Below are 26,174 nucleotides of genomic sequence, written 5' to 3'. Positions count from 1 at the left end.
TTTTCTGAAAGGTTTGGGAAACCGAATGGTATCCATTGCTTTGTAGCCTATCTATTGATAAGTATAGGTGGAATTTCTTGTTTATCTTTTTATTGCTATTGTACAATTATCTAACAGTTTCAATGACTTTTCCCAAAATAAACCTTTAATACTTTTCCTGATTATGTGATCGCCGATTGTACTGTTTAACGCACATTCCCCACGCTAGCTCCTTGCTTTCACATTAAATTAGTTTACAATTGTTTGTCCTGGCCCGATTTTGACATCTGCCGGATCAATTACCTGAATCATCAAAATCTTTTTGAAGCTCGGGGCATTGTTTTCTGTGTTTGTTTTTCTCCACACTTGGAAGACTTGAAGAATTTATGACCGCTTACTTAATTTCTAAATTTACACCGCCTTTCATTTAGCGGCGGGGAGGTAAAGCGGTTACCGAACAATGCTTGAAATTAGCGCAAGAGGGGAGTAACGTCCCAAGCCGCTTCAGTTCGGTTGCTCAGTTCTGGGCTTCAGAGATTCTGCTGGAATCGGGACCGCGACTCCACCTGGCCGCAGTCCGCATGCACGGGGGCAGCACGGGGCGCGCACAGCGCGACCCTGCGGGAGCGAGGGGCGGGAAGGGCGCGGCGTGGCCTCCTCAGGCCCCGCCCCCTCGGGGCTCAGCCGGCCAATGGCGTGGGGCAGGCGTGAGGGGGCGTGGCCCGCGGCGGCGGCAGCGGGGCGGGGCGGGGGCCGTGCTCCGTGGGCAGCGGGGCGGCGGCGCGAAGGGCCCGCGGCGGCCCGGCTGCTGCCTGCCTGCCTCGGCCGCCGCTCTCCGGTAAGGGTAAGGGCCGCGGGGGGCGGGCGGAGGGAGGGAGGCACAGGGGGCGGCTCTGGCCCTGGCGCTGGGCTCCAGCCGGGACGGGACGGGACGGAACGGAACGGAACGGGGCGGGGAGCGGCGGGGCTGGCGGGGCGGCTTCGCCCTCCGCGTGCTTCGTTTTCCCGTCCCGTGCCAGCCGCGCGGGGAGGGCGCGTCTCGGGGCCGGCTCCCTGCTCGTTTCCCCTTCCCCGCGGGCACCCGGCCCCGGCCCCGCCGGGTTTTCCTGCCCCGGGCTCGCTGCCCCTAGCCCCAGCCCAGCGCGCGGCTCCGAGCTGCCTCCGGAGCTGGCCCGACTTGAAAGGGCCGGGGCTGGTGCGGGTGATAGGGAAACCTGTCCCGATGCAGATGGGGAGATAGCGGGCTCCTTAAAGGAGGGAGGGCTGGGCGGCTTTTTTTTTTTTTTTTTTTTTTTTTTTTTCCTTCTTGTAATTGCGAAGTGGCTTTGTACCCCTGAGAATTTCATGTGGGAACAGAAGAAAGTTGCTCAAACGTCACGCTTGGTGTTTAATGTAAACCGCACTTGGGTCTGGCTGAGCTGTTTAGAATTGCTTAATTATCGGCGTTACTTACAGATGTGTGCTCCTCCAGGTACAGCCCGTAAGCACCGAACAGAAAGCCGAGCAGCTGGCCTGGGTTAAAACCTGAAGTTCTCTCCCCTGGCCCCTGCCCCCTGTGCGCAGTCCCTGGAAGCAGTGCCAGGGTAATCACAAAAACAACTGCTTTCGCTGCCTTTCCCTTGATATTCCGAAATTGCAAGGAGAAATAAAGTAGAAATAATGGGAAAATAATTGCGGTGCATTAGAATAATGCCTGTTGAAGCACATGGGGGGAGCGTTCAAAATATTAAAGGCGCTGTTCCTTTAGTTAGACTAACCTAAACCAGAAATATGTACGGCATCCCATTTCAACCAGCCAACTCAAACAGTAGTGACTTATTTTTCTCTAAAAGTGGTTGAATTTGAATTTCCAACTGGTTGGTATCTGCAGCCAGTGTTAACATTTTAATCTGACATGTTCCAATTTTTTATTTTTTATTTTTTTCCCTCACCCTGTAGCGTTTACCCTGTAGTGTAAATGCTGAGAATTTCTCCTGGTGTTGAGACAATAATAGCAGGCATTGTGAGACCTGCTGGAACCGAACCTGACTCCACCACCTGGAGTTTGCTGCTTGGGAAAGAATGGCGTAACCTGATGTGGTTAGCATTCTGTTTTCCCAAAACTAAATGAATGCGGATGGGTTTTTTACTTATACCAATGTAATAGCCCCTAAATCTGAGAATTTTTATGGTGGAACTTCAAGGTGTGCTAAAGCAGAATAACACCCTTCAAGCTAACTGCACCAAGACTTGCAGATAAACTGTGGTACTAAAAAATGTAAAATGGCTTCACTTTGCAATGTCTTTCCTTTGGTTGGCTTTCATATTAAAAGATAGCAGGTTTAAAGGCCGTATAAATTCTTCCAGGATGTTTTCGTTTCTCAGAAGGTGATAGTCAAAGTCTCTTGTTCAGCACGATCTACGCAAAGAAAATCACCCTATCAGATCACGGCTGGCTATTATCTTAAGAGACAGGATGCTGAATGCAGCTTGGTGGTTGATGCAAGCTGGGTTGTTGCTTGTGGTCTGTATCAGAAAGGTTTTTGCAATTGTTTTCGGTTGTAGTAACATTTCATGGTAAAGAAAGGGCAAGTGTAACACTTAATTCTTAAGGTTTCTGAAATAAGTACCTAAGGAACAGACTGTTTCTCGTGAAATAAGCATGCGACGTGCTTAGCTTTAGAAATGAGTTTTGCACACCACTGATTTTTATTTGCTGTACAAATTAAAAAATTTTGAACAGTCAACAACCTTTATAAAGCTTCAGTTAAACATTGCAATGTAAAGTAGTGTCATCTTAAAAGAATTTTTGGATCTTGTCAGTAAAAAAATGTTACATCACATGTATTTCTGCACTAATCAGCATTTTTCCTTCTCCTCCTCCTCCTTCCCCCTCCCCCAATTTTTAAGGGCTTCATCTTGGGCTTGTCAAATGGACATTAACCAATACTGAATGTTAACTGCGGGAGCTCTATAAGCACAGCGGCTGCTGGGATGTTGCGGCAGAACGGCGGAAGTAACAAACGTGGTTTGGGATTAGCCCGGCTGTCTACCTCCAACTTCTTCACCATCGCCAATTCAGGAAATTGGGGAATGGGGCGCAGCACCAAGAGCAGCTCTCTGAGCAGCATTAGCTCCAACTCTGATTGTTATGACAATCCTGTTGTGGATCCAGAATATATCATGCAACTGGTGAATGATGTCAGAAAATTTGCAGATGTGCTGCTTTATTTGAAGGAAGCCATTCTTTCAGAAGGTATGTCAGTTGCTTTTTCTCCTAAATTCTTAGGTTTTCAGAAACTCCCACACCTATACTGATATGGTTTTATCTAGTGTTTGCTGTGGTTGTCTTCCCCTTTACTTCTCCCCTTTGTTGCACCCCCCATGCATGATGGTTATGGGAACTGGTGGTTGTTACTTTGGGTTCTATGTTTCCTCATCATAACACTGCAGTCTGTTTCATAATCAGTCGTGTAGTGCTTTTGAGCATGTAAGATTTAAAAGGGCAAGGAGGAGTAGGTTTTGAGCAGGCTGTTGAGGCTGCAACTGAAAATTAGTGAGACTGTCAACTGATCAGTTTTTAACCACTTGAATGTTCTTGTCATTTCAAAGAATTCCGTTAATGTTGGCAGCATTCCAGTTTTCTAGGCTCGTATGATTCTCTGCTTTTCTGTTTTGATTGTGTTTTTGAGATGCTCATATGTTAGTTTGTTTTTAAGGTAGGAAGAAACTCTTCATGCTTTCTTCCTCTACATGATAAGTGTTTACCATTTTCTGCCAGCAGGTGGAAACTGCAATTTTTTTCTTGCTTATGTGGAGCGTTTCGTATTGTGCCTTCAGATTCCTTTAGGGAAAAGATATTAGGCCATGTCTGATCATCAGAAGGAAATTGTTTATCTACATTTTACAGAAATGTTCTCATGTTAATAGCTTAAATGACATCCAAAGCAGCTTTATATAAATGTCTTAAATATGAAGCGTTGTTGCACTTTTTTTTTTTTTTTTGCCGTTCCCCATGCCTTAGTGCTTTCAATGTCTGTTTTCTCTTTTTGGTTCAAATTTGCCAATAAGCAGATTTGGCTACTGCATAGATATTCAGAAAATGCTGTTCCTGGAGAGTAAAATAATGTTTTAAGGGCCTTCCTTAGTTCAAAGGCAGTGAAATTGGTAGTGCTCATCTCGTATACTGGGTCAGTGCAACGCTCATTACCTCTAACTTTGTATTTAGGATTACCACTTTGTTTATAGATATGATTATAAACCTTAGCAGGAATGAAAAGGGTGATTACCATATTATTTCAGGTCTTGCATTGAGCCTTCTTTGAGGAGAAGAAGACTAGACAGCTGAAGCAGCTGTGCCAAAAAGTGTGAAAAAATCTAACAGGGCAGTAACTTGAGACTCGTGATTGCTTCATGTCAACAGTATTTCTGCTGAACACACGGGATGAGCATAGCTATTTGTGAGGTCAGGTGTCTGGTGCCTACTGACACTGAAGCAGGCATCCTGTTAGGAAAGGGCTATCGAAATACCAATGTATTCCAGCTGCTGTGCAGTGCTTGCTAATTAATATTCAATATAAAATTTTGGACTTGGAAGATTGGAGAAGCTAAGATAGAACACGGGAGCCATCTTCTTGTTTTATATTTGATTGCAGAACTAACTTGCAAAACAATGTTGTTCATTTAAAGGGTTATCTATAAAGGAGAGATGTTTCTTTTCCTTAATTGGGAATGTTTTTTGTATCTCTGTCCCCAGAATCTCATCATATAGTGAGTTCTGTAATATTGGGCTTGCTTACTGCTGGCTGGAGGCAGCCTTTCTGAAGCCGAATAGTTTGGATGGCACTTTTCCATCCTATCTTCAGAAATGTTTATAGTTTTCTATCCAAAAATTGATAAAAACCTAGTAAGGTGGCTGAACACATTCCTTACACAATTCTGGTTTGTAAGGCTTGCAGCTTATACCACCATTCTGGAATTACTTACGCGATTTATTTCAAGGTGGAATCAATTGCAGGGACAGGAAATTATTTTTTTCCTTTCTGGACAGCATTAATGTAATGACTTGATGTATTTTTGTGTTGAATAGTAAAGCTTTGCTCTGAAGTTCATGAAGTCAGAACGAAAAGTTCTTCTTCTAACTACAACAGATATCTTACCCTGATGTGCATATACTGTGTGCACCTTCAAGCAGCTCAGAAGCAACAGATGTAAGTGGTGCAGCAGGGCTGGGGTTGCAACCACAAGCTCTGGTGTTTGTCTGGCAGGCGTTCCTGGAGCATGGTGCAGGTCTTTTGACTTTGCTGTTCCCCAGTTAGCTTCCGCCTCTACTGCTACCCATAGCGTCACTGCTTTGGCAGACTTGTCTACAAATTCCTTTGCAGTGCATAGGAACTTCGCTCTGGCCACGGGGCTCAGCTGGCTCCAGGCTGCTCCATGGCTCAGGTCTGCATCAGCCATGGGCTGGTGCCTGGAGGCGCTGGCCCTATGCTGCGCCGGCGGGGCAGGGCAGTGTGTGCCCTGCTCACCTTAGCTGCACGCTGCCAGCATCTGCAGTTACTTGCCAACAGCTCGTTTAATGTTCTCCTGATGTAATGATGATATCTGGAGTGAAAAATTTAAGCTATTTTGGTCTATAATACCTGTTCGTGTCTTGACTAGATCCTAAGTGTCTCTAGATACAGAGTTGTACTGTTTTGAATGGTACCAATGCGAGTTAATAAATGAAAGACCTCAACAACTTCATACTGAGTGGGAAGTGTTACACATGTATAACTGAAATTTCTCAACCATTGTTTTTTTTAAACTTTGGTGCTATTTCTCCTTGCATTACTTATACTAATATCACTTAATTACTTACAGCAGCTTCATTGTCATAATACTGAACGAAACCTGGCTATTACTTTTAAATGTAGATAAGTTATGATGATTGCTATGTAAACTGAAATCTACGAAATGGGGAGTCTCCCTGTTGGCACCAGGTAGGAAACTTCCTTCTCAGCAACACACAAAAAGTAAACAAACCATCCCCCTTCCCCAAAACAACCAACCCACCCTCTGAATAGAATTGCCAGCTGGAAGTTTGTTCGCTGCTTGGACGTGAGGGAGCTGCAGTTGCCTCTGGTGGTGAGTGGAATACCATGTGTTCCCTGCACTTCAGTTCAATTCCCTGTCTGACTTTAGGCATTGTACTTGCTGGTCATAATAATCTATTATTAGCAGTCCATCTTGAGGCACAGGACCAAGGCGTTTATCAAGGTCTTCATTAAAGAAGAGCTGCATGTGTTTTTTGAACGTAGGTCAATGAGTCCAGTACTGTTCTGCAAGAAAAACTGTATTTAATTCTAGCTGATGACAGGCTGTGTCTGCGGTGGTTGAACTGCACAAACAGTTAATTGATCAATCTGTTAGTCTGTTCTTAAGTTAGGTGTCCGGATGAGTGAGATTGTGTCATATGGCTGATATTAGTAAGGATAACTTCGTTGTCATTGTGTATTTGTGCTCGAACTGAAAGGCCTGGTAATTTTGTAGCATTAGTACTTTCTGAGGTCAAAGATAATTGAAGTGTATTGAGGAGACTCAAAATAAGTCAGTTCTCTTTCATTTCTGATAAGGAAAAAAAGGAAAACCATTCTTCAGGGATCGCTGCCTGGAAGGCCAAACCCGACTGTATGTGCTGAAATAATACCTAGAAGACTCAACACTATTTTTGTCACCTACAATCTGTGCTACTCCAAAGACTGTTCATCTGGTGTTCAATTTTATTGATGGCATCTTGCATTCAGTACCCCAGGTTTACTTCTTGTCCCAGTTTTAATGTACATGTTAAACACAAGCTGTGAAGATGTAATGGCTTGAAAGCTGATGGGTTTTGTGTTTGTGTTTTGAGTTCAAACAGTGGCTTTTCCTCTATAGGTTGAGGGTAAGAAAATGACTGCTAGCTCCAATTGACACCCCTCTTTCAAGTACAGTCTAAAGGCTGGAGCTATCTTGGACCTTCAGAGGTAGTGTTACGCAAGAGAAGTAATTTGCCATAGCTGAGAGAGCTGCAGAAACTGAACAGTTGTTTGGCTCCCACAGACCTGCTGAGGGCCTGGCAACCTGACCACAGGACTGAAAATACTTCAGAATTTGAAGTGTGTGGAATATACCTAAACTACATCTTGTGACTTGAAAGAAGGTTAATTCTTGTGCCAAAGGATGGGTTTAATGTGTCTGCAGGTAAATGCTGTTTAGTTTTGTAAGGCTGAGTGACTTTTGCATGCAGAATATATTCTTTTGGCAGAGAGGAAATATGGGGTAATTATTTCATACTGTCCAACCTCTTCAAAATATAAGGATACCTATACTTCACAGAAACTTTGTAGAAAGCATGTATGCCACTTTTGGGGGTGAAACAGAGGACCTACCTCTTATAGACTTCTGTTAGAGAATTTATTGATTCAAAATTAGTTTTGCTTATTGCATAGATATGCAAAGTTGAGAATCTGCCTAAGAAAAGGTATCTGTGTAAAGCTGCTGCCATTATAGTCTGTTACTGCCCATAATAAATTCCACTGCTGCCTTAAGCAAATGATGTCACTGTGGTCTCTACTCAAATGACTGTCATTTACTTAGATTTAAAAGGAACACACAAAAGAATATTTAGGGCACAGTCTGAGTTCCTAATTAGAATATTTTACTTAGCGTTTCATTTTTAAGCAGTAAATAGTATCTTTTACTTGTATGAAGTCAGGGACGGGAAACATTCCTGTTTCCCTGGTCTGAAGATAGTTAACTACTAGTTTTGTGACATCTGCTATTTATTTTTTAAAGAATGTAGTGTATGCTTCGTACTGTAAGGTCTGCCCTTGGGACTGTGGGAAATAGTGTTGTATTATGAATAGCTGTAAGGGTAAACTTTGCATGTGGTCTGAAAGTGTTGGTGTAATTATACTTTATAGTTGAATATATAATCTGCTTCACTCTACTTCAAAATATATTTAGGTGTTACTGCTTTCTTTATCACAAACTTTGAAGTAATCTTCAAAGTATGATATTGTGTGCTTCATGTGGGCAGCTCTGCATACTTTTCAAGAGCAAATGCTTTTTTCCTCAAGTTCTTCCTGTCTTCAGCTAATGCAAATTGGAGCTTATTCTAAAATGGTAATGTACCTTTTTTCTAGATTAGAAAACAACGGCAAGGAATAGCAAGGTAAAGCTCTTGCCTTTCATCACAAGTTTCACTTTGAGGATCAGATTTCATTGTCTGGTTTCTTAGAGTTTGATAAGGTGTTTTTTTTTCCCTTCTTTTATCCAAAGCAGAAGTGAAAATACTGGTGAAGCTGGATGGCCTGGTCAGGAATGCTTGCATCCTCCTTGTAGTAGCAGCAGTACTTTCAAAAGGATCAGGAATGCTACCGAACTTGAAACCTATCAGGCCCTTATTCTTGAAAGATAGATATTCAGTCCAGTAGACAGGACGTCTGTAAAGGCATGTCAAGTTAAATAGTTTCTCAAAATAAGGAACTTATAGTCCCCAGTGACTTCAGAACCACTGTGGAGATTGGTATTAATTGCACGCTACACTAAAAGCCAGAAGTTGTCTACTAAATATAGTGCCTGAGGGTTAAAGATGAACAATTCCTCTTCACTCCTTCCAGGTTTGACTGTGTGCTTCTTCTCATACCACTTATGTTCTTAGTATGATTAAGGCACTATTGTATTTTTAGCTTTTTATTTCTTTATCTGCTTGTAGTGTAAAACATTCAAGTTCTTTACAGCAAAGTTGTGAGGCAGTATTTTGGAAAGTTGTCCTGTTTTGCTAGAGAAATCTGAAGTTCATTAGCTTTGGCAGTGAAGATTGCAGATTGAAATTATGGTAATTTATAACACTGAGTGTAATTTTGCTGTTTGTTCTTTATTCCAGTTTTGTAGCTTCTCAGTGAAAGCTGCTGCCTTTGATACACCTTAAACTGGATGTATTACCTCTCTAATTACACTAAAAATGTAGCTTGTAGTATGGTAGTAGTATGGCTTGATAGGTGGGCAAACTGCTCTAAGCAAGCTTCTAATAGTGTTTACCTTTCGTTGTAGCACTGCCTGAAAGAATTATTTCTTTTGAGTGATGTATTGTTTTCTTTAGTTTTGGGGGGAAGATGATGCTGTTTTTCTTCTTGATAGTGTTTTATGTCCTAAATTAAAAGCTTTTTGGGAAAGGGAAAAGTAAAATGCTGACAGAGCAGCTAACTTGCAGGGACCGTGAGAACATAGTGATTATCAAATATGTAAACAATCTGTTTGTGAAGTGATTGTGACCTTTGAGAATCCTCTGGAAAAGATAGGGGAATTCATGTAAAGCATAGTACATTGTTTCTTTTATTCCATGTAGCACAAAAAAAAAAAGGGGGGGAAAATAAACCATCTGGAACATAAATCCTGTTACAGAAATCACGCTGCTTCAGAAAGCTAACATACAGACTGACGTGGAACTTCAGGTCAATCACTTCCAGTATCTGTTGAAGTGATATATACATGTAATATCTGTGTTATAATTTTGTATATTTTGTAACTTACTGTTAAAATATGCCTTTTTTCATTTCTTTGATTTCATAGCTCTGCTCACCCTTGGTTCTCAAGGGACTAATGGTGTGTTTTAAATGTATTAGCTTACAATAACTTTGTTCAGACTCCTGCTGAACCAAATAAGGTGTTAAGAGCTGAATTCTAGCAGTTTGCTATTTTGGATATTGTTGTTCCCTTTAACTGGCAGAAGTGATCTTGTGAACAGCAGTAGCAGAGAAGCCAAGATTTGAACAGATTGGGGCAGGTGTGAGGCAGCTGGGCAAAGCTGAAAGTGAATTTCTGAAAGTGATCCAGCAGAAATTCCAGGTTTTTCTTCCCCATTAACAGCTGAAATGATAGTACAATTCTGTAAGTGTTGAATATCTACCAGATATTGTTGATCACTCATATTATTATAAAGGTTGTTATGTTTAGTACTCTGTTTTAAAACATGCTAATAATGTATTTCTTTTTAAATTTAAGTGTGAGTTACTGTGATCTCACTACTTCTTTCTGGCACTGGCAGTAGTTATCTGGTGATCGCGTAGTGCTTCTGTGAGCAGATCTGATGGATTACAAGTCCTAGGAAAAAAGATAATAATTTTCAGCCAGATCAGCTCTATGAACTGACTGGCTGTAAGGTTGTACAGAGTACAAGCTAAAGAGGGAGAAGCCGGCTGGCAAAAGAACAAGTGGGCAGAGGTTAAAAATGGAATGAGACTTTGATGGTTGGAGCACTCAACCCTGACATTACAGCATACACTGCTAAACCCTCTCCCAGCTTTTTTTTTTTTTTATCATCTCTGTTGAATGTTATGCTTGGCAGAGATATACGAAAGGTAGTGAGGAAAGGACTTCAAGCAGGAAATGCCCTTTGTAGATGGCAAATTAATCAGTTATTTGAGCTTTAGGCATATTTGAATTGGACAGTCATTTCTTAAACTCACCTTCTGAAACTTGCTGTTTATATGTACGCAAAACCAGCAGTGGTTCTAGTAGTCTTTCTGACCTGGAAATTTCTTAGCATACCCCTGTACACATATCCTGGTAGCCACTTCTAAATATTAGTGCTGCCAATCTGAATTGAAACTGGTCTTTGATAAATGTGAATGCCTTTCAAGCTAAAGGATGTAAACAGAGATAAAAGCAAAGTAAATATAGTTCCTTAAACTTTTTGTTTTAACAAGTTAGAAATTATTACTAAGAGCTCAAAGCCAATAGTAGTGATTTACTCATTTTTCACAGCTTTTGATACTTTTTATGGTAAAACTTGGAGGGAAAAAATAACCAGGCCTGTAAACGTTTTAGAAGAATTCCCTGACTGCAGCACACTGAAGACCTCGTGGTCGTTTTCCTATGCTTCCTTTCCGTTCACGCTGTTGTGTTTTTATCGTCTCTTTGATGAGCAGAGCATTGAGATCCCTGGCTGTGAGTCCTGTCCTGTCCAGTGCTAGGTTTCTCAAACCTGACAACTTCTGCAAAGAAAGCAAGTTTGGCTCAGTCCATAAACGCTAGTGAAACCTATATGAAGGCAAGCCCACGACAAGCGTACGCTGCTTAAGTTTACCTTCAAACCTGATGGGAGACATCAATGGCTAGACCGTTTTTCCCAGGGGGTGCTACGCTTGAACCAGGGGAGAGAACTTCCCACCTGTCTTGCTTCTTCACTTCAGGTCATTCCAAAAGCTGTTTTGCCCAAGCTGCTTGTTTTTCACCAGTCTACATCTTTCAGGCTTTTATTAGGGAGTCTTGGACTTTCAGTGGTTGTGACCTAAGGAGAACCGGAGGAGTTGGGCAATTCCTTTTCTTTTCAGGTTTGTACTGTTAGAACACTGCTTAATTATCTGCAGTCATGTAACAAGTCTGCTCTTTCCAATTCTCTGAATGATGGGAGGAAAAACACCTCTTGAAGTTCATTTCAACAAAGCCGTGTTTTTCATAGTCAGAGTGTAAGTTACTAAATAAATGCAGGTTGCTAATGTTGGATAATAAATGCTGTTTCCTCAATTTCAGGGTTTGGAGAAGATTTAAGTTAAACAGTAACTCAGTGGACTGGTAGACAAGTCTGCGGTTGATACCATCCCCCTCCCCCAGCCACATACTCAGCATTCCTGCAGAACAAATGCTCACTTGTTGCTATAGTGTCCAGGAGCAGCAGCCAGGAGGGGTGTGTGTGTCTTGGCTGCCTGTGAGTGTTTAAAATGTAAAATCAACCTTTATGGGTACTCCGGATATTTTTGTTGACTTAAATAATTAGCATATCTGTCTTGAGGAAAACTTTCTTTTTGTTATGAAAGCACGAGCGTTTTCCATTTTTATGTTGCTTCGGAAGTCCAACAAATGTAATACAAGTGAAACCTCCAGTCCGTATGCATTTCAACATGCAAAAGAATCTCAGGACATCTCATTTAAGGAACCTTAGATTTTATTAATTAGAGCCTTTCCTTTCTGCAGCAGCAACTAGACTAATGAAACATATTGTAAGATTAACAAGACAAAATGTGAATAGTGAGGGACAAAATCAAGTCAGATTTTCTCTTATTTGACTTTACATTTAAAGTTAGGCCTCTTAAAAACGGAATATTTTCTGATATACTTGGCAGCTTCATCGAGAAAAGGGAATACTTGGACACACAAGCTGGTGTCTCCAAGAACTCTGCACCACCACCTGAAGGATGAGATTTGATTCATTTCCACTGAAGTCTTGTGTTCTTGATGGCAGTTTCCATGAATGTAGGAGTACTTGTGGTTTTTTTTGTTTTGTTTAGTTTTTTTTTTTTTTTTTAAAAAAAACAACCTCCTATTGCTAAAATACATTATAGCATATCCACAAATGTATTCTATCATTTCTCTGATGCATGAACTTTGATAAATTGCAATGCAAAACAAGAACATCACTACAAATGGTTACTGTGTACCTAACAGCGTAGAAACAAGTTGGGATTGTCTGGCCCTTTAATGATTGTGACTTCGTGTAGTTTTCATGGACTAAATCATACCTTCCCTCTGTTTCATTGGAAGTGTGCTTCCTATTTATATTGCTAGGTCACAGAACTGAAGCCGAGTTGTTTCTTAATTCCGAGTAAATGTTCATGTAATCTGGCAGTTGCGGTGATTGGGTTATGTTTGATTTAATGTCTTATTATTGGATTGGAGTTAGGACTGTATGGCAGGGTAATAGGTTTGATATGCAGCTGGGACCTTGATCTTCATAGGGAGCTGCTTGCCTTTTTTAAGGAAAATAGGGATTTTATGGGGACTCATTCAATTGAAGTAACTTATATGATGCTGTAGCAAATCGTTATGTTCAGGTTAAACTTTCATCTTAATGACATCCATTATAGAAGAGTGTAAGTGGAAAGCATAGGACTGAAGTAGTTTTATTGTAGAGGCTGTGATTTAGCTCAACGAGGGATTCTTCCTTTTTACCATTTTCCTTGCTGTTTCAAAGCACGTTCTTGGGCTAATTTTTAAAAATCTCTAGAAATTCATGTTTTCCAATTTTAGTTATCTTTACTTCACAGACTCTGTCAGCTTAGTAAGGTGAAGATTGGTTGATCAAACTTAACCTCTTTGGAGCTGTGCTCTGCATTGTGATTAAGCTGTTTGAGATAGTCGAGCAAACCTAGTTAAGTTTGAAGTGGCAATGAAAGCTTTATTGTTTAAATTTCAAATGACAGTGATCATGTATCTAAGGCATGAACCATTGAAAAGCTTTTAAAGGAACCCATAATTCTGGGGAACCCCAGAAATCAGTCCTCTGGTTCTTATTTGCAGTGCTTTTACACGTGAAGCAGCATTTGGAATGGTTCTGGTTGATTTGGTCTAGAACAGCAAATGGATAGAGAATGAATGTGAGGACTTCATGGACTCATTTTCTTGTAACTCACAAAGTAACATACAGTCTTTTTGATTCTCTGTGCTGTATATTACCTGGGTTTCTATTATATTACTATTTATATATTTTAAAAATTTAAGTACTAAGCGATGAGATAGTGACAGTGATACTGCTCATATGGCCACGTACACTGAAAGCTGAAGGGAAAGAGAGGCTCTTATTTTGGAAAGAATAAAGTGTATATTTTAGAAAGAATAAAGGAAATAATATCTCTAGTAATTGTCTTAATTATCATCTAGTTTCAAGAATCTGCAAGACGTTGAACGCCTGGTGAGGAAGTTTCAGCTGAGATGTGCTTGGTTTTGCTTAAAATAAGTTGCAGGATTGTAGATGAATAATTTGTAGGAAATATATTTATCGGATGGAGTTTAAGCACAAGTATGTTCTCTCTTACCCCATGCCCATCCCTTTTCAACAAAGGGCTTTTATATCTTGATGGTTTGGTGTCAAATTTGAGTATTGTTATACAGGATTTTGCAAGGATGCTCTTTTGTGAGCATTATATTGAGATTTTCCCAGTTCATGAAGGTGTGCTCAGTTTAGGGCTCTGTGTTGTGAACAAAGTTAACATCTCAGCTGATGTGCTACTTTTGGACTACACCGTTGTCTTCACTCCGTTTTTAAGATCTGATGTTATTGAAATAGCTGTGGACATGGGATTCCTGTAACATTACCGTAAAAGACTGCAAAATATTCACAAATTCCTATTGCTGTTTTAGTGTTGACAATGATATGAACAGATTCTTTAGGATGTTTAAATTCTTTCATCTCTTTGTTGTGTTTTGTTGTTTGTTTGTTTGTTTTCCCTGAAGATTTTTTTTCCCCACTGATTAAGTAAGGTAGTATAAGACACTTTATTCTTGATGTTACTGCATTCATGAAACAAAAAGTCCATCCAGAAATTCTTGAATGCTGTCAAGAAGTAGAAAAAATATTTACTGGAATCACTAAAGCAGAGGTGCAAGAAACAAAACAGTGAAGGTAAACAAAATGGACAGTGGTCCATGGTCACACAAGTAGGTTAACCTCTGCCAGCTAAGGGCTGCTGAAGGAGGCAGCTGCTCAATGGATGATCCCACATGTTTTGTGCTTCATTTGGTAAGATGTGAATTGTTTACCTGGAAGTATGGTAGCATAAGTGACTGAAATTGGCATTGTGCTGGTTGAATTAAGACAGTTTGTGAAAATGTGAAACAGAGAAAGTGACTGTGATAAATAGCTTATGTCAGTGGAAGAAGGGGAAACTAACAGTCGGATTAAGCTTGCAGAGTGGTCATATTTAAATGCTCTGTTATTCATCTTTAAACCCTTGTGTAAGAACACGCTAACAAATGCAGCAAGGAACGGAGAATTCCTTTTAGCAGTAGCTGGCTTCAGCTGATGACTAGACATGAGAAACAGGCTGAGATCTTACTTGGAAAGAAAGCAATAGGTCTGGAACGTGTAAGTAAATCTCTTAATAATGAGAGAAGCTTGTTGGGCAACCTCAAATGCTGCATGCCTCTGGATGAAAAATGAAATGCATGGGGCTACTAAGTATGTAGTTGACCAAGTTCTGCCTGTTCTTGTTACAATTTTCTCCTTCTGTAACTTTTGCTTGCCAGCACTTCCTTTTGCTTGTTACTGTTTTGTTTTTTGTTTTTTTTGTTTTTTTTGCTTGTAACTGTTTTGTTTTTTATAACAGCTGTGTAAATTCAGGACCATAAAGCAAGCATCCTGTGGTCTATCTTTATTTTACCTTTCTATTCTAAGTTATTTGTGAAGAAATACTGCTCAGCTAAAAATATTTAGTGAGCTATGCTGTGGGTTGTTGTTGTCTTTGGGTGTGTGCAAGTACTAGTATGACATTGGTTACTACTACAACCAAAGTGTTTGTGTCTTTTCTTCACAAAAAAAAAATTAAAAAAAAATAAAATAAAAGATGTTTTGGTGTGAATTAGCTGGTACCAAAGCATTGTGTTGCAGTGGGAATTGGCAGTTCCTGGTTCTAGGAAATGGGAAGATTTTGAAAGTATTTCCTTTTGAGCATTCAAATGGCTCATCATTTTGCTGTCACCTGTGGAAGTCATATAGCCAGGCTGTACTCTATTGTCGGGTGATTGTTTCAGCACGACTTCAGTGCTAGAACTTCAAACAGTTAATCCTTTATGTTCACCAGTTTCCCAGTTAATGGATGCGATTGGTGACTACTGCAGTTATTTGAATATAACTTAAAATGTTAGTTGTTTTTTTTGTTTTCTCTTCTTAATCCAAATAAAAGTAGAATGCTATCACACCCTATATCAGTCCATAACTGCGTTTAAAAGATCCTTTAAAAGAAATGAACAAAGTAAATTCACCTCTTGTTTAACACTATATAATCTCATAATCCTGGCTTTGTGTGGTCTTTGGAAAGCTAGGTGGGCTGGCAGCAATGAAATAGCTTCTGCACTCAGTCAGTGACTTAGGCTAGAAGTGGAAGGAGCAGCCATGTAGAACAAATTGTATTTAGTCTAAAAGTGAAATGAGTTAAAGGTTAAGTATTATTTGATAATCTCTTGATATGGTTTACCAAAGACTAAATTTATTTTCTTGTGAATGAATTAAAACAAGTCCATATTGTCCTTTGTGTTTGGTACAGTGTGATCAACTTTCGGGGAATATTTTTTTCTTTTCTGACTTGTGGTGTTTTCAGGGGATGTGGTGTTTGTTTTATTTTCCTCCAGAAATTTGTGTTCTGAAAGTCTGGGGGTGGAGTAATACTCAATTCAAAGCAGTACACAAGGAACATAGTTGCTTGATGAGGCATAACTGTTTTCTACTTTTTATTTTATGAGCATCTTTGATAAACTGGGACTATTGTGCTAGGCTGTAGTGAAATGTCATTGAATTAGAAATTAGTAACATACTACTAGAAGTATAGCCAGTAGTCCGTAATCTTGATGGGTATGACTGGTGAAATACAACTGGTCCAACTTACTGTAATTGTATTCATTAAGAATGCAGTCTTGCATCCACTTGACAATTTACAATTCTGACTTCAAAATGGTGTACTGTAAGTGTTGACACATTACCCTCACCTAGTTTTATTCTTAAACTGCTGGCATATTCGGGGGGGTGGGAGGGGAGAGATTGGAGGAAATATTAATAGTGGCTAAAATGGCCCTACAGTTATGCCACTCTCATTTGTCAGAAACAGGTAAATAAGGAAATTCCAGCAGTTTTCATTCCTATTTTTTGGTCTTTAAATATTTTGTTAATAAAAGATTAACGTATTCTGAAGATTAAACTGCATGGCTGAGCACATCTAGGTTAGTTGACTGGAATCTCAAGGCTAGTAGAATACAAAAGTTGGAGGAATGTGGCGTACAGAGTATTGAAATAGATTAATGAAAAGCTGCATTGTGGTAGGTTTTTTGAAAGGCTTCCTCCCACACACAAACGCAGAGTTGATCTGTGAATTTAAATGTGAAATGGATGTGAAGTAACAACTGTTCTGTTGATATCAGTTGGCACACCAAACATAATGAAAACATTTAACTGTTTTCAGTGTAGGCAGAATTACAAGATTTTGATTATTCTAATGTATTTTACGTGTGTACACCATTTATTGAGACTTTTCTAAAAGATATTTTTGCTAGAACATCTTAGTTTTTGCAACTTTAATTTCTTCAGCTTCTAATAATTTCTAATTTAATTGTACATCCTTAATTCTAATGGGTCTGTCATTATACCAATTTAGACTTAAAAAGAAATTTGGAATCAAATTAGGCTACACCACTACCCCTAAAAAAAAAATAATACTGGAAAAAAAGCAAAAATAAATAAAATAAATAAATAAATAAATAATAATAAATATATAGTAAATAAATTTAATAAATAAATAAATAATAAATTAAATAAATAAATAAAATTATACTGAAAAAAAAGTTATTTGCTAGTTCTGCCTGCGCTGATGAGACTAATATTTGCTATAAAGAGTGGCAATCTTCCCTGTCCTCGAGCAAGTGGCTGCAGGCAATCGTTTTGGAACAGAAGTGAAATAACCTGGTAAGATGTTTTTGTAGTGATTGTCACTTATGTCCTGCATTGGTAAGGTATGGTCATTTGGGGCCAATAGTATCTCGTGTTGCTCTGCCTCTTCCTAGGATGTGCCTGTGCCACCATTTCCTCCCCCTTCAGTTTTGCTACCTGGGAAAAATAAGGGCATCAATTGGCACCCAGTCCTTTCCATGCTTAAAGCTTCAGACAAATACTGTATGATACCAGCTTTTCCATGCACCACATAACTCCTTACTGGCAGTGGTTTTCTTTTTGTGACTAATGGGAGGGGGGAAACAGGTGTTGCAGAAGTCTTGGGTTTGGGGTGTCCCTGACAATGGCATCTTAGTGCCTAAGAGGTACTTGGGCATCATTGTCATATTGTTCCTTCTATGGGACTTATTCAAAGGCTTTTTATCTTAAATTCCCTTATTGAGTATTTAATGACACTTATCTTAATCAGAGAATAGGCTATAGAGGTCCCTAAACTTCCTGTGAAGTGAAGTGTACCTCAACTTTCAGGGAGTCATCAGTGGCTTGCTAACATTGAGACCTAAACCCATCTGCTGTCTGGTAATGATTTGAGGTGTTTTGACTGGAAGGTGTAAAGTAAGAACCTGAGCCCCCACCTCCTGACCTGAGGTGGGAAGCCATTTACAGAGCTAACCCTGTAGGGTCTTAGCTACCTACCAAATAATTGGTATGTCTGCTTGTTTTGTCTGTCACCCCAGTTCCCACTGCTATAAAACCATATGCTGCCTGTGCTCAGGCTGGGGACTGGAATGGAGGTAGGAGATGTCTGAGGCAATGCAGACATGCCCTAAGAGGTCCTGCTGGCCAACATCACTCAGCACAAGGCCTGCTGTGGGTGGAACCTGCATTGCCTCAGCTGTAACAAGTGGTAGGTGTAGGGTGCTCTTCCTGTCGTCTTCCATTCTGGCATTTCTTTCTCTTGTGTTCTGTGAGGAGTGGGATAAATATGTATATTTCTTTTCTGTAAGAGCAGTTGAAAAGAGGATTTCCACAAAGAACAGCTGCTTTCTTACAGCAAATCGATAAGTCCCAGCAGCTGTGATTCGTTCAAGTAGAACGTGACTGGATAGAGGGATGTGTTTTGGTTGAATGACAGATTTCAAAAGAGGTAGGTGGATAGTAGTGTGGTACTCAACAAAAGGTTTTCGTGCTGGAAATCTTGCTTGGAACTCTTTACTAACAGAAGATAGTCTCATGTTTTTATCCAAGAGCAATTTTTCTGAAAAAAAAAAAAATTGCACTTTTGTGCTGATTTTCTCAAAAAGTCAAGGAAGATCTGCCTTTAAAATATTTAAACTGCAAATACCAGGTATTCTTTCATTTACACCTAAATTTGTAACCTAATTTTAGGATCAAATATAGTAGTTGAGGGAACTAACTTGCTAAATGTGAAATATTTTATGTGCAAATCGTTTTTATAATACAATAAATGAACTACATTTAATGTACTGTACTCAATAAGCTATTTGCATAAAATATCCATGGAGCCTCATAGAATTGGATATGTACATTATTCTTCTAAAAAGAAGTCCTAAATTTTGATGCTTTTATGTCAAATGTAGGGATTGGGGCTACAATTTCTTATACCTTAATTCCTAATGAAATGTCAAATGTTCTTAGATTTTCTTTATTGAATTAATTGTTTAACTGTTTATTTTCCATAAGTGGTCACATTTGCTGCAATATAAAGTGATTGAAGTACTGTTTGCAGTGAATTCTGAAGCCCGTGTTCCCAAGGAGTATGAATTTGGTGTAGTATCTCTTAATGATGCTATGATAACAACATTGCCATGATACTGATTAACAAAAAAGGTAGGACTGGTTGGCTTGTTATTTTTGAAAACTTCTAGTAAAAAGGAAAAAAAATAAATCTAGATTTAAAACTGCTGTAAGGCAATTTATTCCTTGGGATATTCAAAAGTAGACAGCTTCTCAATACGTTGAGTAATTTGAGAAGAAATGATAGGCAGGCTTTTTTTTTTCTTTCCATTCTTCCAAGTTGCAGAGTTAGAGCTCAGAAATCATAACTGAAAGGTATATACATTTCATTTGGCATAAATCTTCCTCAGAGGCTTTTACAGTAGCTTCTTAAAAACATCTGTTAATTTCTGAGTGTTTTATCAGCTATTTCTGCAAAAACTAATGTTCATCCCTCTTGGGAAAATTCATAAACAGGTCACATTTTCTCATCTGAAATTCTAGAACAAGTTATTTCACGTGTTGGGTTTCCAATAGTTGTTTGTGGTGGTGGTGGTGTGTTGTGTGTTTTGGTTGTTGTTTTTTTTTTGTTTTTTTTTTGTTTTTTTTTTTAAGTGACCAATTACAGAGGAAATACTCTAAAAATCTTAGTGGTTGTTTTGTGGTAAGAGGTAGGCTTTTGTCTGTGACTTTTGTGAACCAGGTAAATAATGAAAAGTTGATGAGGATAGATGCCTTGTTATGTGCTGGAAAAGTGTGTTGGGTGTTCTTATTTTTCCAGGTGCTTATGCATGCAGAGCAAAGGAAAATGGCTGAAAGCAATGCTAAGGATGTAATGGACACTAATGCTGTTTTAATGTGCTTTTCTATGAAGAACACTGCTAGCTGTTTTACACAGATGATAAGTTGTGTGTGGCTTTTGGCTTTAGACCTGCAGGTTTCTATCAGAGCAGAAACCATCATGGCTTAGTTTTTGTCAGAACCATTTAATACACTGAGTATGACTTAAACATGAGACTGCGCTACAGCAATTACAGCTTTTGTTTTGTAGCAGCATGTATGTGAAAGTACAAATTTCAAAGAAATGAAGATTTTTTAAAATATACAGGATCTAATTTCAATGCGTGCAAATAGGAATAGTAGTTTCATTTCCCAATAAAACTTAATAAACTAACTGTAGTCAAAGATGGATCTTGAAAGCAGAGGTGTTCAAGGCTCAAAGTCAAGGAGAATAAATAGTCCCTTTACAATTGTCCTGACAAAAAAAAAATAATAATAATTAAAATACAGTTAGCAACACTTGATTTGCTTTAATAATATAGCTTATTCTTGTAGATATTGACTTTTTGATGGATTCGGAGCTATAGACTGGAAGTCCTGGGTTTCATTCTGTGTAAAATGACTCCATTTGATTGCCACCTCTCCTGCCTGTCTCTAAACCATTCGCTTTGGTTTACATAGCTCAGAGGGGAGGTGTTGCTACTGTAGAAATTGTGACTTTCTTAAATAACAGAAAAAATAAGATTTCCTGAAGTTCAGGCCAGCTGCTGAAGAACAACAATACCTCACTTGGTATAAAATTAGTGGAGCAGATGAATAATACCCAAACTGATCTGGGTGCATGATTGTATTTATTGCACTTGCCAAAGCACATAATACAAAGTCTGGGCTCATTTTGTGGTGTTGTGCCAGCTGCACCAGCAGTCTGTGTCAGCTGTGAGAAGACAGGCAGCTGATTTAGCATCAAGCTCCAGGTTCATTCAGGTGGTGTCTAATGATTAACCCCTTGCCATTTTGAACAACCTCAGGCTGCTTTATGACTAGTCAGCACTCTGTGCTGTGTGGCAGTAGCATTTTCTGGTACTAGAAAAACCTAAAGATAGGTTGCTCGTTACCGGCCCCTGGCCTGTTTCTTGATGTTGAAGGGATAGGTAGGTAGCTTCTAATTCTGTGCTGTAAAATGAGGCTGAAGCACGATGACTTTCCTAGTGCCACTGGCAGCTTGCAGCCTTTCTGGATATTTTAACACTACAGCATTCTAGGATAAATTCTTTGAACTTCTGAATTTTTGTTTTTCAGTTACTTAAAATGCTTTGTTCTGTATATTTGTGGCATGTTTATACAGCCAAATAAAGGAACAAATGATAGCTAAAGCTGCTATTCTCATCCCTCCTGAATCATGGCCACCAAGAAATAAAATACCTACACAGCCATTACAGTAAATAAGTTTTGTTCATTTTATGTTTGTACAATTAAATAAAATCATTTCTAGCTGATACATATATTTTGTTGCAAGTTTCCAAGAGACTAGAATAAAAAGCACTAACAAAGGTCAGCTGTACAGACCACCATGTAAAAGATACTTTGACTGTATGTTTTGATTTAGATCTTGATGTTTTTGACTAATAGTGACCTCTTGTCAGATCAGACGAGTAAGGCGTACTGCCAGGCATGTTAATGGGGCTAAAGAGAGGGAGGAGGAAAGGCAGGAATAAAACAACAGACTAATCTGAGGCTGTCTCCCAGAGCTGTGGATGTATGAATTAAGTGATTTCCATACAGTTCACTGCAGTATGACTGTTTTGCTTACTCTGTGGTGCTCACTGGGAGTCTCATAGCCATTTGGATGGGGTTCAGAACTGACTGCTGGCAGTTTCCTAGTACACAGTGTGGGCACTGTTGAACATGACAGTAACACAACTCTAGCTTAATGTTGTCTTTTCCTTCTTAGCTTCATTCTAAAGCTGTTCTCTTTTTTTTTTATTATTAAATCTCAATGACATAAGTGGCGATACCATTTAATCTTAGTAACATAACAGAAACAGAATGTAGTTTACCACGATGCTAAAAATGAGATTTTCAGTAAATAAGAGATGGCAGTCTTTTAGCCAAGGTGTTGGCCTTGCAGAAGAAATGTTGGGTACTCAAACATATTCCCTCTGAATTCTTCCAAGATAAGAGAGGAGTTTGTGTTCTCATCTGGTTGCATTGTCATCTTCTTAAACTAGTAACAACTCCTGTAGATCTAGGTAGTAGTTTCATGTTAGATCCCTATCAAAGACAAAACATTAAATCATACTTGTGAAGGGAGATAAACTGTGAAAAACCACAGGTTAGCTTGTTTTACAATAAAACTTTCATGACACGTGAGATGAGTGTATATGTGTTTCCCTCACAGTTAAAAGTCTGTCTGTGTGGCTCTAGGAAGAATGCATGGCGTGTTATTCCACACTGATATCTTTCATTGTGCATAATGTTCCTGAAAGCTGTTAAATGCATGTAGTAAAATAATTCAATTTTCCTGTTTCTAATAAGCTTCGTGTGGAAAGCGGGACATCGTTATGTGGTGTTCACTAGACTATTTGTTTTCAATGTCTCGTGTGTAACCTGCCTTCAAGAATTTTTCACAGATGTGTTACTTCTCGGCTGTTTTATCTAGATGGCCTGTGACCAATTTCAGTTTCAAACAAATGACTGTGACCAGCTTCAGTTTTAAACAAGTTTTTTTTAGCTATGGCATAACAATAGTTGTGTTAACTGGCTTCTTTCATCTCATGACTTCTGGAAGTTGGGTGGTGGAGGATGTTTGCTGTTGCTAGAAAGTGTTGATGTTCTAGGTGGAGAAGCTGTGACCAGGATGGGGCATGCGTCTCTTGCAGGGGTCTGAACAGCAGTGTAGGGTGGGTGATGGCAGTGCAGTGGAAAAGCTGTATGTTAGTCCACATTGAAACTTTTCCTGGCAAACATTAGTTGAAATAAACAGCTTCAGAAATGTTTGGACCAACAGTAAATCTGATCAGACAAAAGAATGCCAGCCAACTGACACAGCAGTGCTTTTCCCAACTGCATGTATTGTGATCAGCCCTGACTTGGCAGGGAGGGTGACTGGCGCTGGCAAGCTTGATGAGCAAATCTTCTTTTGTTTTGGATGAATAGAATCCATAGCGGTAAGGCCATTACTGCTAGCTAATGTTTATTAAACGAGGGCTTCCCTTTGAGAAATATCTACAATTAAAATAGGTTACGTGTTTTTTACACTAAGGGTAGCTGTTTCAATCACATTTACAACCACTCCATCGAGGAGTGGGATGCTTATGCCAGAACAGCGTGCTCCTCAGGTGGAAAGCCTGTTGGTGTTAGCTAGGCTAGCTGCTTTGCTGTATTGTCCTTGTGTATTAGATTTTTCTGCAGGTGAGTTGAGGCTGTCAACTAATATCTTAATGTAGGCTTGTCAACTTCGAAAACAAGCTTTTTATGTCCTATCCTTCTTTCTTTGCTTCTCCTACAGAGCACACTTCTTGTGGTCACCTTTACGTTTGGGATCAGTTTGTTTTCAGCTGAAGTAAATGATGGGTTAAACCCCAGTGACAGAAGATTTGCAGACCAACTACTAAGCTCTCCCAAGCCATTTTTGTTCACTTTCAGGAGCTCTCTTTTTGGCCAGAGAGGGCTGGTTGATTCTTAAAGCAAGACGTCCAACAGACTCATCAGTGAGGCAAGCAGCTGGACTTGTGTGTCCTCTCTTCCACCAACACCGTTGCATTGCTCTGGTCCAGAGTACTAACTAGTTTTTCATAGTATTTGAATTCATGTTATCAAGCTTGAGAACAACCTATATATATCTTAAACTTGACATAGTATCCATTGCTGGAGGAATTTCCTGCTTGCCTTCGTATAGATAAATGAACTTGTACCATGAGGCAAGAAAGGACAGAAGAAAAACTGAAAGTAAATTCTGAGTTTTGTGACTACTGAAGTCAGATTGGGTTGCTGCAGGAGCAATTGCTGCTACATTTCCTCATGCGTCTTTTCACTGTAAACAGTGTTTGCTCTACCGTTGTTTTGGTCTCTGGGAACTCTTCAGTATTGATACTATTTTTATTAATCTGGCATATTTAGATTCTTTTACTACCTGAGGTTTATAAACCTGTCACGACCAGGAAATCACTCTATTAGCACGTGTTTGAATTTCACATGCTGAGTGTGGGGTCGCTGTAGTTCCTGATGGCTTCTGCCCCCTCCCTGATCACTCCTTGTGTCACGGTCCTTTTGTCTTTGCAGGCACAGAAACAATGTTTGTTACTCTGTAAACAAATAATACTGTGATGGAATCTCAGTTGGGTGTAGCCAGATTTTTGCTTTTGAGAGTAAATAATGAACTTCATGCTTGAATGCATTTTAGTGATAGTGTTTCTCTGGGATGGTATGATAAACTTCTAATTCAACTCAGCAGTTGTTTTCAACATGTGTTTTCCTTTGAAGTTTACCGCTTCTGTTTCAGACTTGAGGAGGCTTGTGTCCTTTGAGATTTTTCTCTATCTACCTCCTTTCCCTCTCTCCCCTTTTTTGCTTGTTTTCCCCAGCTCTGCTGGTCTGGGAAGGTATTAAATGTTAATACTCAGAAACAGCATCTTGGTATCAGATATACTTTAATTAGCCTCCTGTATGACTTTTTTTCTTTTTTTTTTTTTTTTTTTTTGCCTTTACTCAACCTGTAAGGAACCTTAAGAGGCTGTTTTATCCTGTAATAACAAGCCTGTATTTGCAGATCATACTGAACTCTGCAGAGGAACTTGTTCAGTTTGTCATATGTCTGTAATGCCATCCTTCCTGAAGATCTGGGAGCAGTCTATAGACTGGCTTGCCTGCTTTCCTGCCTTGTTTGCCCTCCCATACTCGTTATGGGACCACAAGTCTGCCCACCATGTCACCAAAGGACCTGGCTATAAAGGACCTGGCTATAGTGTATGTGCATGGGTATTCCACATCACTTAATCATAACCTGATGACGTGTGTCCATCAGAAGATTGGGTGCCTTCATCTTGCATCTCATGAGAGATGCAGTTCTGGTCAGGTAGTGCACTAGTGCAGACCATTGCTAGTTGTCCTTGTTCCCATGTGAGCTTCTGTCAATGCTGTGTTTTGGCGAGGAATTATACAGGTCTCTTGCACGAAGCATCACCATTTCTTGTTTTGACTCTAGCTCCTGCTTGCTTTGTCTAATCTTCTGAGGTGTGTTGCTCTTAACTGAAAGAGATGGTAAGCATTTGATTCTATCCACTGTTTTCATACCTTTCTGTAGGCTTCTTTCAGACCCCTGTAAGTCACCTTTTTTCCAGTGTCCCAACTCCCAGTACTGTTGTTTCAAGCCTAGATAACTTTTCATATTAAATTTCAAACCTGGAGCCTTTAGATCAAAGTGTATTTGTCATGAATTACTTCCACCATTAATGTGGATGTACTGAATTCTTGCCATATTTTGTACCAGTATCTTCGCACTTTCTGCTGTTGTCTTGTCAGTTCAAAATCACTGGATGTATAAATGTAAATGAAGATGAAGATACAGCTATGTTTCTCTTCAGTAAATTGCATACAGCTTCCTTAATTTATGGCTGTGTGAGATGGGTTTTTCTAGCCTTCTGCATATCCTGTCAAGGATACAGAGCTTCCTACCCCCCTCCAGCAGGAAAAAACATGCAAAGTGCCAGTGAAGGGTAGATAATGTTTTGCCTTAGTCCACTTCCTGAGTCAAGCTTTTTCCTTTGACCATGTAAAAGCCAAACGGAGTTGAAAAAATCTCCTGATGTTGGACATCTAGGGATGTAAAGCCTGAAGCATAGTGATCCTTAGAAGGCCTGCTATTGGGGATTGTACAAGTTTACTTTTGTACGCAATAAAATGCAGTATTGTTGATTTGTAGACTTCCCCACCTACACACAACAGTAATGATATATTGTACTGACGTATCATGTTGTACTTTGCTGATTCTTTAGAAAAATCAGGTACTTCTGGCCTGAATGTAATGTCTTGTAGTCAGAATAAAATGGCTCAAATTTGCTCTGAGTAATACTGGATCAATTTGCACTGTACTAAATTGTCTCTATTGACCTGTTTGTTATCGTGCCCACAGACAGCACAGAAATGCCATTCCTTTCTACTCTGTGGGGAAGTGAGTCAGCTTGTACTAGATCCTCTTTTTCTTTTTCATAAGCTAGACTTTCCTGAGTTTGAAAGCTCTTTACCA

At 39.5% G+C, this 26,174-nt stretch overlaps 1 protein-coding gene across 5 annotated transcripts in view; it reads left to right on the top strand.

The window, feature by feature from the left end:
* The first annotated feature begins 743 nt into the window (after positions 1–743).
* ARHGAP29 (Rho GTPase activating protein 29) overlaps positions 744–26,174 on the top strand; it is a 57,455-nt gene continuing 32,024 nt past the window's right edge. For 3 of the 5 annotated variants that reach the window (XM_082766407.1, XM_082766408.1, XM_082766404.1), the window contains exons 1-2: positions 744–817; positions 2,869–3,214. In XM_082766407.1, the coding sequence (XP_082622533.1) occupies positions 2,953–3,214 (262 nt within the window). In that variant the 5' untranslated portion in view covers positions 744–817; positions 2,869–2,952. Of the gene's footprint in view, positions 824–1,462; positions 1,563–2,868; positions 3,215–26,174 lie in introns of those variants that run through there. The other 2 variants (XM_082766405.1, XM_082766406.1) reach the window with 2 other exon arrangements.

The sequence above is a fragment of the Aythya marila genome (assembly GCF_965140915.1).
Source record: "Aythya marila genome assembly, chromosome: 8".
NCBI classification, from domain to species: Eukaryota; Metazoa; Chordata; class Aves; order Anseriformes; family Anatidae; genus Aythya; species Aythya marila.
This window is presented reverse-complemented; position numbering and strand designations above follow the sequence as displayed.